This window comes from Carcharodon carcharias, chromosome 14, assembly GCF_017639515.1.
Source record: "Carcharodon carcharias isolate sCarCar2 chromosome 14, sCarCar2.pri, whole genome shotgun sequence".
NCBI classification, from domain to species: Eukaryota; Metazoa; Chordata; class Chondrichthyes; order Lamniformes; family Lamnidae; genus Carcharodon; species Carcharodon carcharias.
In genome coordinates, this window is record NC_054480.1 from 134,427,396 (window position 1) to 134,446,596 (window position 19,201).

At 42.1% G+C, this 19,201-nt stretch overlaps 2 protein-coding genes across 4 annotated transcripts in view; one reads left to right on the top strand and one right to left on the bottom strand.

The window, feature by feature from the left end:
• ndufs7 (NADH:ubiquinone oxidoreductase core subunit S7) overlaps positions 1-16,892 on the top strand; it is a 32,175-nt gene extending 15,283 nt beyond the window's left edge. The window contains exons 8-9 of one of the 3 annotated variants that reach the window (XM_041204675.1): positions 5,839-5,932; positions 16,394-16,472. In XM_041204675.1, the coding sequence (XP_041060609.1) occupies positions 5,839-5,900 (62 nt within the window). In that variant the 3' untranslated portion in view covers positions 5,901-5,932; positions 16,394-16,472. Of the gene's footprint in view, positions 1-1,291; positions 1,363-5,838; positions 5,933-16,393 lie in introns of all 3 variants that reach the window. The other 2 variants (XM_041204676.1, XM_041204673.1) reach the window with 2 other exon arrangements.
• Positions 304-14,162, bottom strand: gamt (guanidinoacetate N-methyltransferase). The gene is made up of 6 exons (XM_041204677.1): positions 13,736-14,162; positions 11,667-11,812; positions 9,303-9,366; positions 6,005-6,072; positions 2,190-2,300; positions 304-1,139 (listed from the first exon to the last, which is right to left on the bottom strand). Exons 1-6 carry the CDS (start codon positions 13,914-13,916, stop codon positions 999-1,001), a joined length of 711 nt encoding a protein of 236 aa, XP_041060611.1. The 5' UTR covers positions 13,917-14,162; the 3' UTR covers positions 304-998.
• Positions 16,893-19,201: the final 2,309 nt, after the last annotated feature.

A 19,201-nucleotide genomic window follows, 5' to 3' on the forward strand; every position in this document is an offset into this window, starting at 1 on the left:
ATTTGGCATAATAAAACTTCCTTTACATAGAATTTTTAAAAAATACAATCTCTCCTCTCCTCTATCATCGCCTTTTGAGAATCTGCAATCAGCCGTTCTTTAGCATGAGGGAAAAATAGCAGAGGAAGTCAGTAAGTGCTGCTCCATATCTCCTTTTAGGCTGACTGGAGAGTAACTGAGAAAAGCAAAAAAACAAAAGCTTTCTTGTCAGTTGACTCTAAGAATAGTGGAGAGAAGGGACTTAAGGAAGTGTTAGGATCAATTTAAGTATGGGGAAACATAAGAAATGATGCGACAAATATATAACTTAGGACTAAATCTTTAATACTAATGTATACAAGCTTCCCTCAAATATAGTGTTCTCAACATCTTGTTCAATACGGCTATTGATATTTTTTCTTAGTTTTCCCATGGATGCCAGCAAACCAAGTATCTCCTTAATTATGAGAAGAACAAAACCTTGAGCTCAATTTTGCCATAGTTATATTGCCATTTTAAATCTATAATACAGTAGTTTTGGGTATACATCAGTGCAAAGTGGCAGTATAATTCAGAAGATTACCAAGTGCCCTTTAGGTAGGAGACTCATGTCAGGTGGCTGCATCACACAATTTTGAGTTGACACCAAGTGCAGTATAGCTCCATCCTTGGTGTCTGTGTGTTCGTGGCTTCTCTGCACCAACTTCTATTAAAAACTGCTAGAAAATAAGACATTTGCTGAGGGATTGAGAGGCAAATGTGGGAATGCACATTTTGAAATTGTGACAGCTATTGTATAAATACTGGTTGGCTTTCCAAAAATTTGATACTGATAATCCAGCCTCATCGCATTCAAAAAGTAATGTATACATGTCATCATATTAATTGTTCAACATTTTTCATAATATTGCAAAGAATCTGGGATGCATTTGATACATTGACTCTGATAAAAGATCCCTTAATTATTAATACTAAGACCATAGTGGCTTTTCATAACAATGCTGGTAAAGAGTGGCTGGTTAGTGTTTAGTTATCGTAGGTGTGATCATCTTATGAAAAGAGTAATATCTGCAGTCTTTGGGAGGAATGAGGTCCATCACGCTGGTATGAATGTTCTCCTTCTTGAAGCCAGCCTTCACCAAATGAGACACTTGGGTTTCCTGGACAGATTAAAGGTGTAAGTTGTATAAGAAATGTGGAACTGATCACACAGCACCAAATATGCCAGAGATTCAAGATGTTATCCTTATTTACACAACAACATAATAGTTTCAACATGCAAAACCTTTATATTTTTGAAAATTATTTTTAGATGCTCATCTAGGAGGGGTCTAACGGAGCAGGGAAACACTTTCCAACTTGAACACTGGCTGTTACCATCAGGTGAGGTACAGCAGCTAAACTGCAAAGTAAATCTCCCTCTATTTCACAAAAAATGCATTATATTTCAACCTTTCAGGACCACGCTTTATCATTTTTCCACCTCATCTAAAGATCCTCTGACCTCTAAGTGAGTTTGCCAATTTGATGTTGATTGACATGAAATTAGGGCAAGTCTTGTTGGTACATGGTCACTGGGAACTGGATTCAGGCTGCCCAATTCATCTAGAATAAAAGGCATGAATAGCTTCCTTCTCCATCTTTGCATGATTTTACAAGGCCTGGAAATTGTCATTGATCTTAAGCATAAATCTTAGGATCTTCGAATTATTGATTTGTGTGGTGTGCCAATCTCGCCTCTAAATCAGAAAATTATGGGCCACAGCCTCACTAAAGGATTTGGGCACGTAATCCAGGTTTACATTAGGGAGTGCTGCCGTGTTAGAGATGCTGTCTTTTAGTTGAGAAATCAAAACGATGCCCCATTTACCTACCCAGGTGGTGATCTTCCCCAGCCCTGGCCAACTGTTACCCTTCAACCATGAACTGAAACATATTAACACATTAAATAACAAGATCGGATTCTGGAAGTCGTTACAAGACAACTGCAGAATAGGGGATGGTCGTAGCACATCCCAGGGTGCAAGAACTTTGGGTTACAGAGCATTCCTCATCAGCCACAGAACAATAAGATTACTTTTACAATAACTAAATGAAGAATGCAAGCTCTTTGGAACACATAGCCACTGCTGGCAGCTTCCAAATGGTTCAAATAGATCTCCCCCACACTGCATGGTTGCTTCAGATAATGGGCACATGTTTATTTTTACCTGGAACATTTTTTCAATGTCATTATACTTTTCCTTCAGTAGCTCTCCCCAGGAGGTGAGGTTGCAATATGTAAGAACACCACCAGGCTTCAGCAAACGCAAGGCATGACTCTGAAAAAAAGGCATTTGATGATTGCAATTTGATTTGTCTGCATTTTGTCCTTGTGTTCTTCCCACATTTATATGATACATTAAACTAGCTAATCTCCCATGGCTTTGCACAAGGAAAGTCAACACCAATTGCAATATTAAGATTGTGGGGAGTTAACTGGATCTAGGTGGAGGGAGCATGGAGGAGAGCAAGTAATAGGGGATGGGGGTGGGGGGGAGAGGATAGGTATGTGTGACAATGGTTGGGTGAGGGTTTGGAGGATGACTAGAGACAGATAGGAACATTCTGTGGGAGAATATTTAGATGCTCTGCAGAGGGGGCAGCAAGAGGCCAATAATTGGCTTATGAGGAAAGGTTAGACAGACTAGGCTTGTATCCACTGGAGTTTAGAAGAGTAAGAGGCAACTTGATTGAAACCTTTAAGATTCTGAGGGGATGTGGAGAAGATGTTTCCTCTTGTCGGAAGATCTAGAACTAGGGGTCGCTGTTTAAAAATAAGGGGTCGCCCATTTAAAAGAGATGAGACGAAATTTCTTCACTCAAAGGTTCGTGAGTCTTTAGGATCTTCCTGAAAAGGTGGAGAAAGCAGAGTCTTTGAATAGTTTAAAGGCAGATATGGATAGATTCTTGGTAAGCAGGAGGGTGACAGCAAGCTGGGTAGGTGGGATGCAGATTTCAGGTTACTATCAGAATAGCCATGATCTTATTAAATGGTGGAACAGGCTCGAGGGGCAGAATGGTCCTACTCCTTGTTCAAATGTTCGTAGCAGTGAGGTTGTTGCAATGGGTGGAGCATGAGTTACTTGCTCTGTAAAGAGGAGGATGTTTGAGAACATTTGTCATTGGGGGATGTTAGGCGGAATGCTGTACTGTTGGTGGGGACGTAGTCAGAAAGGCTGCTAAGGTGTAGAGAGGGTACAGACCAAAATATGGCTTCCGGAGGGTGGTGGTGGGGCCATGAGTCAGCAAGGTATATCTGTCCTGGGGATGGGGCGCTACTTTCTATGCAGGAGAATGAGATCATCAGGTTTTGAACAAATAGTCGGTTAACCTTAATTAAAGCTAGGTGGCTGCTGAACAGGCTGAACATTTGATTAAACAGAAATGCAAATCTATATACACAAAATGCCAAGCTTCCCATCCCCCACTGCCCTATCCTATATATTTAATAAATAAGGGCACCAATACTCCCAAAAAAGAAAAGCACCATCCACAGAAAAATGCAAGAATCACAGAACAAAAAATCCAAACCCCAAATACCAAAAGGAAATCATAAAAGTACATGGAAGGGTGTGAAAGGAAAACAGAAAATGCTGAAAATACTTAGTAGGTCTAGCAACATCTGTGGAGAGAGGAACAGAGTTAACACTTCAGTTTGGTGACCTTTCATCAGAACAGAGAAAAGTTAAAATCGGTTTTGAACAAGTGAAGGGGTAATAGTGGGAAAAGGAACAAACATGTCTCCTACCCTCCATCTTGTGACAGACCTCTTTTGTTCTACTTCTCACCCCTGTTCAAAGCCTATTACATTTCCAACTTTTCCCAGTTCTGATGGAAGGTCACAGGCCTGAAACGTTAACTGTTTTCTCCAAAGATGCTGCCAGAACCCCCTGAGTATTTCCAGTATTTTCTGTTTTTATTTCAGATTTCCAGCATCCGCAGTATTTTGCTTTTGTGAAAGAGTGAGAAGTTGCGGTATTTAAGTGATAGATACATACTAAACTCGCTAGAAAATGTTGGTCGCGTTTATTTGCAACTCAAGTCCTTTGGAAAAGGTTTCTGATAAGACACACCCAACAGTTGATCTGTGATTGTAATGTAATCCAGTCTGCTGTAAAGCAAACCAAGGTCTCTGCAATGCTTAATTTCATCCAATGTCAGGTAGGCTACAGGGTTCAGAGCTGCTGTGATTCCACAGTCCGGCTGAGGAAGGTGCAAATATGAGAACAGTGATACGACAGAATGCAGGTAGCTGTGGTTAACTTTGTAGCGGTCACCTTTTCTGGTGTTTAACAATTGTAATTATAGTTGTCATTGGCTGGTAAAATAGTTACATCTTCAGAGGTTTATGCTTTTTTTATTCGTTCATGTGATATGGGCATCACTGGCTAGGCCATTGATTGCCCATCCCTAATTGCCCTTGTTCAGAGAGCATTTTTAAGAGTCAATCAACTTGCTTATGGAATTCAAATTCCACCATCTGCCGTGGTGGGATTCAAACCCAGGTCCCCAGAGCATTACCCTGGGTCTCTGGATTAGTCTAGTGACAATACCACTACGCTACTGCCTTCCCTTCTGAAAGAGTTTAGAAAATAATTAATTAAAAATGAAGGGATCAAGATTACAACTTTAAGGCAAAAATGTTAAAATTAAACAACCTAGTGCAATACAGGCCCAGTCAAAGTAGTAAGAGGCCCTTCCAGTGTGGCACACATAGCAAGACTTTCAACCACCCGATGCTACAGCCTGTTTGGTCACCAGCATGTCCACATGGGGGCGTGAAGACCTTCCTTATGGAGGAGCAAACACATTCAGCTACAGGAAAAGTCTCTCCCTCACACCATGCTGCTGGAAATCTGCTGAGCAACTCTGCAAGTCCACCGGCTTGGTACCACCCATTGCATCTCTCCTCTCTAGTTCGACTCACCAACAGTAGTCACCCACTAGGGGAAGGCAGCAGGTAGCTCCCACTGGGAGGAGGCTTTTATTGTGCCTAGCACGTCCATAACTGATACAGACTTCAGGTTCCCCTAGACAGAACTCATATACAAAGACAGATACGCTAGCAATCACTTTTAAGTGTTCATTCCACTTTTAACCCATTCGTGTATTGTCTTATGTTAAATGGAGAAATGTATTTGATTGATGATTGTTTCTGAACCTTTTGCGCTCTTGGCTATAAACAAAGTTAGCTGCACTGGTTTGCAGATTTTCAGATTTGCAAGTAGTTTATATTGGCAGTCCCCATTTGTTCTACTTCCCACCACCGCCCTTGAGTTCCTCACATTCCTCCATCTCCCAGCCCCCACCCCAACGTCCCAGGTTTTCTGCCCAAATGCTAAGCCACAGCTCTTGGCAGCTCAGTGCATGTACTGAGACAACTGACTCCAGTGGACAAGTGGGACAGTCTACAGGCCTGGTCCCCAAATGGGAGAACATTTGCCTTGCAAGTAATCACTCCAGAAAAAGTTAAGGCTCGTTCATCCGAATTTAAGCAAACTTTTAACAATGTGCTAAGTCTTCATGACTGCCAAACAAACTCTTTAACATGGAAAATCAACTTTTGTAAGTGTTGTGTCTCGTTCCATCAGACTTTAATTATCATTTCAGATTTTTTTTTTTAATTACATTTTTACTTTGTTTTTCTGTCTCTTTTATCTCTCAAACCCATTATTCTCTCCTCTTTATTTCACTTCCTGTACATGACTTGGCATTGAATTAAATGTTCTATCTTACACTTGCTGGTACATGCCTTAGTAAAAATTGTTCAACCTGGCTGGTTAATGTGATACACAGTTGATTGTCCTGTCCACACAGGTCCCAGATCCCCTGTAGAGTGTGGCACATTGTTTCAGATTTCTGATCACTGCAGTTTGTAATGCAAAAGCCCATAGAAAGACTGTGAACATGGGTAAGTGTAATGAACAACTAGAACTAATCGCTCATTGCTGACTGCAAGGTCTGGGCCCCTCTCTGCACTTACCTTTATAAAAGTAAACTGATGTGTGTGCCAAGTTTCTTCTGACAATGGGTAAGTGTCATAAAGAATGCCTGGAAAACAAATGAAAAAGGAATTCTTGTTTGTTTCCACATCCAGGGATTAAATATGAAACAACAACTTACATTTATAATGCCTTTTAACATCATAAAATGTCACAAGGTGTAAACAGAGAAGAAATTGAAACCAAGCCAAAGAAGGAGATATTAGGACAAAGGTTGGTCAAAGAAGTAGGTTTTAAGGAGCATCCTGAAGGAGGAGAAGGGAAGCTATGTCAGAGTATGGTACAAGGACTAGGAGACACAGGTTTAACATTTTGGGAAAGAGATGCAGGGGGAATGTGAGGAATTTCTTTTGCGTAGTAAGTAGTAGTAACTGGGAACTCACTGTCCATGAGGGTGGGAGCAGAAACAAGCAATGATTTCGAAAGAAAATTGGATGGGCACTTGAAGGAAATTAACCTGCTGGGTTACAGGAACCAAGCAGGAGAGTGGGACTGACTGGACGGCTGTGTAGAGAGCCAGTACGGACTCAATGGGCCGATTGGCCTCCTTCTGTGCCGTAAATGACTCCATTCTATCGGGCCCAGACAGCTGAAGGCACAGCTACTGATGATGGGGAAAAGGGAGTCGGAGATGTATGAAGCCAGAACTGAAGGAAGGCAGAGATCTTTTTGCAGGGCTGTCAGACTGGAGGAGGATAGGGAGGTATGAGGGCAAAGGAGCAATCTGAGCAAACGGATGAGAAATTTCAATTAGCAATGAAACAGATATAACTCCCCAGTTGCTTAATGGAGACAACCCTGTGTACTGCTGTGCCACAGTGAGTTGCACGGTCATAGTTTCGATTGCTATTCCGTGCCAGGTTTGCTGATCTCAGGAGTTGACCCCAGGGCCACTTCGCTAGAGACTAGAAAAATGAGTCTGGAATCAGTGATCTGGGTTGGAAAATTAATGTGTGTGGATTTCAGTGGCAAAAAACTGAATTCAGCTTTACTCCATTGACAAATAACTTACTGAGGTCCTGTAGATGGACAAGAGATAATGCTTTAAAAGCAGAATAAATTGTTGGGGTTCTCTGGGAAGGAGGGAAAGGAAAAACTGTCTACCTCATATAGAATTGCAAAACATAGCCAGACAAAATCCCAGTTCTACATTTAGCAATGGCTGATAAAGCCACCTGTTGGTACATGCAGCTTCCAGTTGCAAAGCCAACTTTTTAAACTTTTAGGCATTAAAGAAACAATAAAACTGCCTTAAATTTCTAATATTGGAGAGACAGCCAATTCTCTTGACAGCTTTTTCCAACAGGAATTCCACTGGCAATTAAATGCTGGAAAGCATAGCTCTGCATGTGTATTAACTATGGGTGACCTCTACTCTCTATGACTGGTCTGGATACTCTATGACAGTGCCACTAAAGGCATTTTTGGCCGATTGTCTAAGGTGGCTGTACTGCAGTTCTAACTTAGGTTTGCAGTTGGCACTTGCTATCTAATCTGCCAGCACATTACCTTTGTCTTCTAATTGCTGCAACAATGAAAGAGGAGCAATCTTGAGGGCAATTAGGGACGGGCAATAAACGCTGGCCAGCCAGTGAAAGAATTTTTTAAAAATTCAGTTCTACAATTTTACACGTGTTAAACAGCATATACTGTCAAATTTGCAGCATAAATAGCATTTTAAAAAATTCAACCTGTCAACACTTCAAAACATGGCACGAAGTTCTGAAATTTGCTTAATTGTCATTTTGGGTATTTTATGGCCCTGTCGCAGTGGGGGCCCTTTGTTATTATTGTTTGTCATGTGTAATTAAGATTGACTCCCTTGATCTGAACGTATGGGCATGTTCAGTACCTGTACCTTGATGTTATGGTTTTATTTGTAACACAAGGGTATGTACTGTATACAGAAAGACTGGAGAGCAAACGGGCACCATAAGCAAACAGCTCTGCTAGTGTTGCAGAACAAGCACCTTATCAAAAATCTGCTAACGGGTTCAGCAATACAGTGACAGAAATTACCAATGATAGACTTTGACTGCAAACAAACACAAAAAGTGTGCAGATGGAGGGTATGGCTTGAAAATGTTCCACTTTAATCCATGACTAAACTGTTCAATTTGTTTAGTATTTTAAACCTGTGTTTCTTCTTACCGCACGTTCCTATGTTACTATCAAACTACAAGGATTTTTTTTTTTAATATCTTTACTGACCATTATCATTGATGGTGATTTCTAAGTTACTCAGCTCTTGTTAGCATCATAGCCAAGCTCAATGCTGATCTCATGCAATATCACAAACAAGTACACTTCCTGGTCTCAAGATAGTTATCAGAAGCCATTCTCTCCCACCACTCCCACCTAAAGTGGGCGCCCCGGAACATACTGGCAATTGCCTAACTCGGCACAGGCAGGGGATTGATTCTGGGTACCTGCCCAGTCAGCAGGGTTCATTGTTCAGATTCACTGAGCCATTGGTGGAAGTGACACATTTTCCCATCAAGCAACAACATTGAAAAGATGCCCTTTGGGAATTTTGAACATATCCTCTTCACTGCAATTCTACATAACTTAGTGAATGATATATGTCTAACCATCTGGTGGCTAGCTGATATTCCAATTAGACCCTATAAATAGAACAGTCCAGACTGCCTAAATTGGACAGTCTGTGTATATAAAATAAAGGTCGATACAGTATTGAAGTTCTTGATCACTCAATCTCACCAGTCTCATCATTAAATATTCACAAAATATTCCCGGGGCATATAGGGACAGAACATGCAGACCAACATTTGTACTATTTTAATTCCTTAAATCTCCCTTTCAGCCCTCTGAGATCCCTGTGCTCCTCCAGTTCTGGCCTCTTCCATATCTTGATATCTCTCTTCCACTGGTGGTGACTTTAGCTGCCTAGACCCAACACTCTGGACTTCCTGCCCTAAACCTCTCCAGCTCTCTCTCCTCCTTTAAGATGCTCCTTAAAGCCTATCTCTTTGACCAAGCTTTTGGCCTCCAGTCCTAATATCTCTATGTGGGTTCAGTGTCAAATTTTGGTTGATAATGCTCCTGTGAAGCTCCTTGGGTCATTTAACTACACTCAAGGCATTATATAAGCGCAAGTTCTTATGTTATTAATACAGTACTGAACATTAGCTTTGGTATTTTAAATGGATTTCCGTCTTCCAAATCCTACATTTAAACTAATTTCTGCCACTAGAAAGAGCAATTTAAAAAAAAAGTTTACATCGTCCTTCAGAGATAAAACACTGTTGCAATACTTACCATCGAAATGTGAATCTGGCAATGTTGAGACAACATCCTCCCAGAGTCCCTTGAGAGGAACAATCTGCATTGGAAAATGTACAAGACTGATTTAAATTATGAGTAGATTATAAATGTTTTTTCTTAATTATGTGGACATTTGAAGGATAGTGGGAATTTGCTAGGCATCTCTTATAGAGAAAAGCACGACCACAAACTTGGTGAGCCAAATGGCCTGTTTCTGTGCTGTAATGTTCCATTGAACTTTCCCATATATAGGAAAGAAAGATTAGCATTCACATAGTGACCCACAACCTCTTCCAAATATCTCAATGCACTTCCCATATACTGCATTACTTTGAAGTGCAGTGAATGTTGTCATGTAGGCAAGTGACTTTGCATGCATACAGCAAGGGCCCACAACCAACAATTAGATGATTGACCAGGAGTTCTGTTGTGATGGCATTTGCTGAGGGAGGAATGTTGGCCATGATTCCAGGAGAATTTCATGCTCTTCTGCAAAGTGGGATCTTTAACATTCACCTGAGTCAACAGAACAGGCAGACATAGTCTGAGTTTAATGTTTCATAGGAACCGAAGTATGCCTTTCAGTCCCTCCAGCCTGTTCTACCTCTCCTCCAAAGGAGAGAACCTACCACAATGCAGACTGCATTGGAAAAAAAGTGTTGTACATGGTTAGATTTAATTTTTTTTCTCTAGTTATTTCCTCCTCACTGCGCTTTACTTCAGCCAAGAGATGGAGACAGCCCAGGACAATTAACAAGAGTTGAGGTTTAAGTATATTGAGAATAATGATGCATGCCTTGCCTTTGCCTGAGATAGAATGTCTCACTAGACAATGGTACTCAATTGGTGTTTTCTATGTTTGCCTACATATACGCCTATGTGCTTTGACGGCTACAACCCTGAAGGACAAGGGCAGTAGATACATGGGAGAATCACCACATCCAATCACACACCATGCTGACTTGGGAATATATCGCTGTTCCTTCATAGTCACTAGATCAAAATATTGAAACTCCCAACCAACAGTGTTGTGGGACTGCCATCACCAGAATGACTGCAGGTTTCAGTAATTGGCTCGAAACCACCTTCTCAAAGGCAGTAGAGATGCGCAATAAATGCCAGCCTCGTCAGTGATATTCACATCATATTCAAATGCAAAATAAATGCATTTTTTTCTTTGTCAAGATGATTGGATTGCACAATTATATTAGAACATTGCTTCTTCATCTCTGGGATTCTGGTTTGAATCTATCAAATTTTATAACAATCCTGGGTCAATTTTTTAAAACTTCATTCATGAGATGTGGGCGTCGCTGACTAGACCAGTATTTATTGCCCATCCTTAATTGCCCTTGAGAAGGTGGTGGTGAGCTGCCTTCTTGACCTGCTGCAGTCCATGTGGTGTAGGTACACCCACAGTGCTGTTAGGGAGGGAGTTCTGGGATTTTGACCCAGCGACAGTGAAGGAACAGCAATATAGTTCCGAGTCAGGATGGTGGGTGGCCTGGAGGAGAACTTGCAGGTGGTGGTGTTCCCATGCATCCGCTGCCCTCGTCCTTCTAGGTGGTGAGTCAAAGGAGCCTTGGTGAATTAATGCAGTGCATCTTGTAGATGGTACACACTGCTGCCACTGGGCATCATGGTAGAGGGAGTGAATGTTGAAGATGGTGGATGGGGTGCCAGTTAAGTGGGCTGCTTTGTCCTGGATGGTGTTGAGTGTTGGTAGAGCTGCACTCATCCAGGCAATTGGAGAGTATTCCATCACACTCATGACTTGTGCCTTGTGGACAGGTATGGGGAGTCAGGAGATGAGTTACCCACCGCTGACCTGCTCTTGAAGCTACAGTATTTATATGGCTAGTGCAGTTCAGTTTCTAGTCAGTGGTCACCCCCAGGATGTTGATAGAGGGGGATTTAGCGATGGTAATGCCACTGAGTGTCATCGAGAGATAATTAGACTCTCTCTTGTTGGATATGGTCCTTACCTGACACTTGGTGCTGAACATTGTGCAATCATCAGTAAATATCCCCACTTTGATCCTTATGATGGAAGGAACGTCATTGATGAAGCAGTTGAAGATGGTTGGGCCCAGGACACTACCCTGTGGAACTCCTGTTGTGATGTCCTGGGGTTGAGATGATTGACCTCCAACAACCACAACCATCTTCCTTTGTGCTAGGTATGACTTCAACCAGTGGGGAGTTTGCTCCCTGATTCCAAATGAGTTTGGCTGAGCTATTTCACTTCACTCATACTACTTGCAAGCACAAGACAAGCATAAAAATCAATACATTTAAAGACATTTCATTATAGGAACAACTGTGAAACTATCCAAGGTCTAGTCATCGGGCACTCACCTTGTGGGGTTGCTCCTTAGCCCACTCCTGCAATCTTTTAAACACACCATCATTACATTCAATGATCCAGTGCTCTTCAATATTTAAGGACTCTATCTTTGTGGCTGCAATTGCCATTCCAAACCCAATTTCCAGAACACATCCTCCTAAGCCAAGAAAAAGAAACTAGACTTATTACTGTTTTGTCCCCACCATCAGTTGCAACACGACTTACTACTCAATCCAGTGCATTTATGTCTGCCATTGCATATAGAACTGTGCTACCAGAATCTGTTTCACAACCAGACAATTGGGAGAGGGCTAACAGTTGCTGGGTTAGCAAATCTGTAGACTTACTGTGAGTTACTGTGCTAGTTGCTACATGTTTTGTAGAACTCCATGAGATATCTGCACTGGCCCAGTGTTCTCATGTGACTAACTGTAGGTCACTACATCTCTTTACATCCTAATTCCAAGCTGGGATATTAAAGGCCATAGAACCATGTTGTTACATTGGAGGAGCCAAAGAGTGGACAGCGACCGGGCAAAAGGGAAGGGAAGAAAGTTAGCAGGGAGATCAGGATAATACTCTAATGAAATACTTACGTTGCAGCTTCTTGTGATCCTTAAAAGCAATGTGGCCGGACAATGTACAATGAAAAGATCATAAAACATAAATCCTGTAAAACAACATATTTGCCAAATGCATTTAAGAAAATGTATCACGTAGATTTTTCAATGTTCTTCAAGTGCACCACAGGGGTAAATGACCAGCTTATGGCGCCTCCTTCCAACTGCAGCTGTTACAAACCTGATTTCAACAAGTGTGCAACGGTTAAGTATGTGGTGAGACAAGGAGCCTTTGTAGTTTTGACAAATAACTTGACACATATTGAATCGGTAAAAAAAACATGGAACAGAAATTGATTTTCATCTTCATGTCTGAAATGGGACCCCCACATTTGTAAGGGCACTCACGTCTAAGGCAACAACATACCTTTACTAAGGCATGAGCGCATGTTTCAGAGTATTGTTGTATTCAGAAAAATTCTGTGATCTCGTCTGACTTAATTAGTGAAGCAGCAGGACAACTTCAATCTTAGTGCTAAGTTAAGACACATCGACCAAATGAGATTGTGAGTGTGTTTTAGAGGCTTGCGCGCACACAAGTTAATACCAATTTTTCTTTGTCATCCTAACTGTAAAGAACACTTCCAATATAATTTTCTCAAAAATCTAATTTTTTGTGTGTACGCTCTGCTGGTAATTTATACAAAGGAACTCCCTTTGTTACAATCAGTACACTCACCCGTGAGTGAATAATAATTCGCAATTTGGCGCAATTGTTTGCAGACAAACTTTTCTGATTCTCAACAAACTTTATTTCGTCAGCACATGCACCATAGTAGTGTTCCATAACATCAGTCCACCTTGCTCGCCAATCCTCAAACAAATGGTGCAAATATTACCTGAAACATTCGTGTATAATAAATAATCGCTCTGGAAGTCGCCTGATTAGCAAGCTCCAGTAAAATCAATTGTCCCTCTCCTGCATTTGCCATTTACACGGAATCACTGAATTTAAACATGGGTCAGGTCAACTTTCAGTAAGAACTTTGGTAAGTTCCCAAGGACGAGTCAGGATGACCTTATCCCTGGTGATAGGAGCAACTGAGCGGTAAATTAAAGGATTTAAATTCGTGTCCACAATCAGGCCTGGCTTTCAACCTTGAATCACATTCTCAAACATGTACCTATTTTTTTTTAAATACTGAAACTTCGCCTGCACGAAGTGACATCCCCCTGAACTAGAATTAAGCTTGGCGGTGCGCCAAGAGCTAATTTTAGTTTATTTTAATCCGCTCGGGACCCCATGTTTGGCAGAGGTCAGAGAAAGGGTGAGTGCTGCAGTTAAAAAATGTTTGAAAAAGGAAATAATACTAAAAATGGTCCACTTGTGCAACACGGGTGCTCTAGATTTTAAAAGAAAATCCATGTGAGCAGAATTTTAGGTGTGTGTGTATGTGTGTGTTTGGGGGTGGTGGGGTCGCAATGAATGCAGATGGATTGAAAGGGAGGTCGAACTGTACCTTTCGAGGCTGCAGCCGTGGCCAGCGAGTGCATGTATGGAGTCTCCCAGCGCTCCATGACTGGTTTGCCCAGGATCTGCAAGTGGGTATCGCTTTCATTGTAGTCGGCGCTCGCTACCCTCCAGTCCGGCTTGCAGTCCTCGCCCTGCGAGAAAATGGGACTCTTGCTTTCCAAACTCATTCCGCTCCAGTTGAGGGTTGGTCAACAGTGGGGAAAAGGTGGATGGGTAGGTGGGTGGAGGAGGGGGTTCGATGGCGGGCGAGGCTGGTATAAAAGAGCTCTGAGTTCTGCTGACATTGCAGGTTGCATCTGTGCCTCCCCCTTTAATGTAAAGCTCGTTTGTAAAGCTCATATGATCACATATCATAAATCAACATGAGTCCGAAGCAGCTGGGCCCGAGCAGTTGTTGCTAAACTTTACCGCAGAGGGAGAGAGGCACAAATGACACTCATGTGCTGCTTAAACCATATCCCAGCTTTCTGAAGGCGTTAACCCCTTGGCTTGATCAGTGTCCCAGACATCCGCCGGTAAGTAAGCCAAGTGGCCATTGCCCTCCCCCTAAAATATCCTTTATTCATAAAAAAAATGGTAAAATTACAGTCCATAACAAATGACCGAAAGTGCAATACAATTCATACAGCACTCTGAGGCGCCTCAAAATTGCAATTACTTGTGACATTTACAATCCGGTATACATTCCTAAGCACAGTTACAGCCGGACTCCCACCTTTCTGAAGACATTAACCCCTTGTTGAGAGAAAGTCACAGAAATAAATTGATAATTTTTTGGATATTAGGGGCATCAAGGGGTACGGGGAGAAAGCGGGAATATGGTCTTGAGATAGCGGATCAGCCATGATCATATTGAATGGTGGAGCAGGCTTGAAGGGCCGAATGGCCTACTCCTGCTCCTGGAAAAACTCAGCAGGTCTGGCAGCATCGGCGGAGAAGAAAAGAGTTGACGTTTCGAGTCCTCATGACCCTTCAACAGAACTGTCTGTGACATCTTTTGATTATCTGCTCCTATCACTGCCTGCTTGTCCCTTCAACCACACCACCCCCCCTACCCCCACTTCAAACAAGCTTATATTTCACCCCTCTCCTTAGATTCATTCAGTTCTGTTTAAGGGTCATGAGGACTCGAAACGTCAACTCTTCTTCTCCGCCAATGCTGCCAGACCTGCTGAGTTTTTCCAGGTAATTCTGTTTTTGTTTTGGATTTCCAGCATCCGCAGTTTTTTGTTTTTACTCCTGCTCCTAGTTTTTAGTTTCTATATTTCAGGCACCAGTAACTCAGCTAAGCAGCCAGCCTTTGCGGGAAAGCTGGCTGACTGCTCGGTGACTGCTGGATCAAAAGATTCTAGCTTTAAAAAATACTGTCAAAGGGAGGAGGGTGGCGAGGCTGAGTCCGCAGCATCATCACAGTATAAATACATCACGTCGCAGTTCATTTGGTGCTCAGGCCCCCAAAAATTCTTCCTCTTTCCAAGTAAGAACAACTAACAATCTTTCTTTACTTGCAATGGCTAGGTGGGCAGTGTCAGTCCAATCAGCTGTCTGTCTGTCTATAGAAAAAGTCTTATAGAACCATAGAAAGTTTACGGCACAGAAAGAGGCCATTCAGCCCATTGTGTCTGGGGTGACCAAAAAAGAGAAAAAAGAAACTAGCCGCTCATTTTAATCCTACTCTCCAGCACCTGGTCCATGGCCTTGCAGGTTACAACACTTCAGATGCAGATCCAGATACCTTTTAAATGAGTTGAGCGTTTCAGCCTCAACCACCAACTTAGACATTGAATTCCAGACGCCCACCACCCTCTAGATGAAAAGGTTTTTCCTCATGTCCCCTCTAATCCTTCTACCAACCACCTTAAATCCATGATAAAAGCAAAAAACTGTGGATGCTGGAAATCCAAAACAAAAATAAAATTACCTGGAAAAACTCAGCAGGTCTGGCAGCATCTGCGGAGAGGAACACAGTTAACATTTCGAGTTTGTATGACTCTTCAACAGAACTAACTTCTGTTGAAGAGTCATACAGACTCAAAACGTTAACTGTGTTCCTCTCCGCAGATGCTGCCAGACCTGCTGAGTTTTTCCAGATATTCTTATTTTTGTTTTACATTAAATCTATATCCCCTGGTAATTGACCCCTCAGCTAGGGGAAACAAATCTTGCCTGTCTATCCTATCTAGGCCCCTCATAATCTTGTACACCTCAATCAGGTCACCCCTTAGCCTTCTCTGTTCTAAGGAAAACAACCCCAGCCTTTCCAATCCCCCCTCATTGCTGCAATTTTGTATTCTGCACTCCTACAACATTCAAGAAGCTGGACACCATCCAGGACAAAGCAGTCCTCTTGATTGGCACCACATCCACAAACATTCACTCCCTCCACCACCAATGCGCTGTAGCAGCAGTGTGTACCATCTACAAGATGCACTGCAGGAATTCACCAAGGCTCCTTAGACAGTACCTTCCAAACCCACGACCACTACCATCTAGAAGGACAAGGGCGGTAGATAAATGGGAACAACACCACCTGCAAATTCCCCTCCAAGGGTACACTCCCTGAAGCATCATAACCTGCCTTATACTGCACAGACCGGCTGACTGATCTGCTATGTATTCCCAGCATTTTCTGTTCATGTTTCAGATTTCCATCATTTACCTGAATGGCAGATTTCACTTGATTACAGAACAGTGGAATCCTGCAACATGGAGGGAGATCATTCAGCCCATCGTGGTTTAGCTGGATCTTTGCAAGAGCAATCCAAAACCAATTCCATTGTTTCCTTGAATTGCTTCCAATGCTATTTGTTCCACCATTATGGTTTTCCTGTCGGAAAGTTGGAGTTGGCCTGCAAGGATAATGAAACAGTGATCTTCTCAACCATGTGAAAAGGTTGCTTCCAATGTCCCTGGTGTATGTAATGTATGTGATTTGGTCCCAGCATCTTCGCAAATCGGATCACAGATTGTCTCAGTCATTTAAAATAATAACAAAAATAGCTGGAAAAGCTCAGCAGGTCTGACAGCATCTGTGGAGAGGAAGACAGAGTTAACGTTTCAAGTCCGTATGACTCTTCATCACAACTAAAGAAAAATAGTCATTTGTCTGCCATTTGTTGGAAATAAAGAAGTCTATTATTTTAGGATTGTTTTGCATTTATATTACTCCTCGAGTAAAATATGCCGAGATCACAGGAGTGATCTCAGACAAAGTATGACACTGAGCTACACAAAGAGATATTAGGGCAGGTTACCAAAAGATTGATCAGAATTGTGGTCTTTAAGAGAGTTATATTGGGAAGACTGAAGACATTGTCTTTGGTTCACACTACACATTCTGTTCCCTAGCTACTGACTCCATGCCACTCCCTGGCATCTATATGAGGCTGAACGAGATTGCTCACAATCTTGGTGTAATATTTGACCCTCTGAAGAGATTCAGACCACATATCTGCACTGCCTCATATCTGCACTGCCTACATTTAGTTAAAGTTGGGGCAGTTCCTGAAAAGGCTGAACACTTCGTTAGACAGAAATGCAAATCTACATGCACAAAATGCCAGGGTTTCCTTCCTCCACTGCTCAATGCTAAATATTCAATAAATGAAGCCATGCATATACCCACAAAGCAAGAATACCATCATAGGATTTTTAAAAATTCATTTTATGGGATGTGGGCATCGCTGACTAGGCCAGCATTTATTGCCCATCCCTAATTGCCCTTGAGAAGGTGGTGGTGAGCTGCCTTCTTGAACCACAGCAGTCCTTGCAAGAACCCCATAAATAAAACTTATAAATCTCAATACACAAAAACATTTCAAACTACTTTCCCTCAGCTCCTGCCCCTTTCCCAGACACTTCAAGCCTGAAAACTCAGCCAAGATACTGCTGAACATCCAGACCTCCACTCCAAGGGATCTACAAGTGAGAATGAAGATATGAAGATGGCGGGTATCGACAGAGACAACTGGGACACAGTCACTGATGGTCAGGACCTCTGGAGGCTGACTGCTTGGAAGGCTGTTGGAAGAGACAAGGAGAACTGGCTGAGGAGAGAGCCCAGAGAAATAAACAGTGGTGAGCGAATTCTGCACCTTCTTCAGCTCACTACCTTCATCTGCAGCAACTGAGGCAGAATGGGGCTCCTGAGGCACAACAGGTATGTTTAACACAGAGTTGACTACAAGCCATGAACAATCATCTCACGAGACACAAGGACACAAGAAATGGGAGCAGGAGTAAACTGCATGACCTGTCAAACCTGCTCCGCCATTCAGTATTAACATGGCTGATCTTGGGATTCAACTTCTCTTTCCCATTTGCTCCCCTTCTTACTTGATTCCCTGAGAAACCAAAATTCTGCCTATCAAATGGAAGGCTGCCATGCCATCTTGCCTAGAGATTCAGCATTCAAATGTATGGAAGGACATGTTAGATACCCACTAAACTCTCCAGAAAAAGATTGGGTTGTCCATTCAAATGTAAGTGAATTTTTAACCATAATAGGTCTTAATTAGCCAAATAATCTCTTGGACATTGAAAGTTAACTTTTAGAAGGCTGGAGTTTCATTGGTCTCAGGCTTTAATTCTTATTGGAGATTGAAGGAAAAGCTTTTATTTTACATTTTCTTTCTCTTAATCTCATCCTTCTTTCCTTCTCTTTATTTCATTTTCTGTACATGATTTGGCACTGACTTAGAAATGACACTTCCTGGTACAGATTCTGTTTGCCTCAGCAAGAACTCTTCACTCTGATTGGTTCTTGAGGTACACAGATGATTGTTCACTCAGGGCCCCGATCCCCTGCAGAGGGTGGCGCGCTGATTTGGATTTCTAATCACTGCAAGTTCCTGTGCAAAAGCCCACAGAAAGCCTGTGAATATGTGTAAGTGGCGTTCATTCATCGCTGATTGCAAAATCTGGACCATTCCCTGCACATACCTTTATAAAAGCAAACTGACCCTTGTGCCAGGAAGCTTTTGAGATTGGGTAAGTGTCGTAAAGAATTCCTGGGAAGCAAATTGAAAAGGGGAAAAAAAATTCTCATTTACTTTCACATCCAGAGCTCAAATATATTGACAACAACAACTTGCATTTATGTAGCACATTTAAAGTAGTTAAATGACCCAAGGCACTTCATAGGAGTGTAATCAGTCAAAAACAATTGAAACCAAGTTAAAGAAGGAGACATTTAGATACAGCTTCATCAAAGAGGTAGGTTTAACGAGCATTATAAAGAAGGAAAGAGAGGCCAAGTTGTTTAGAGAGGAAATTCCAGACCTTAGGGCCTAGGCAGCTGAAAGTAAAGCTATTGATGGTGGGTCAAAGGAAATCACAAATGTATGAGGCGAGAACTGGAGCAACACAGAGATCTCGGAATGTTGTCAGGCAGGAGGAGGTTACAGAGATGGGGAAGGGCGAAGCCGTGGAAGGGTTTGAGCAAACGGATGAG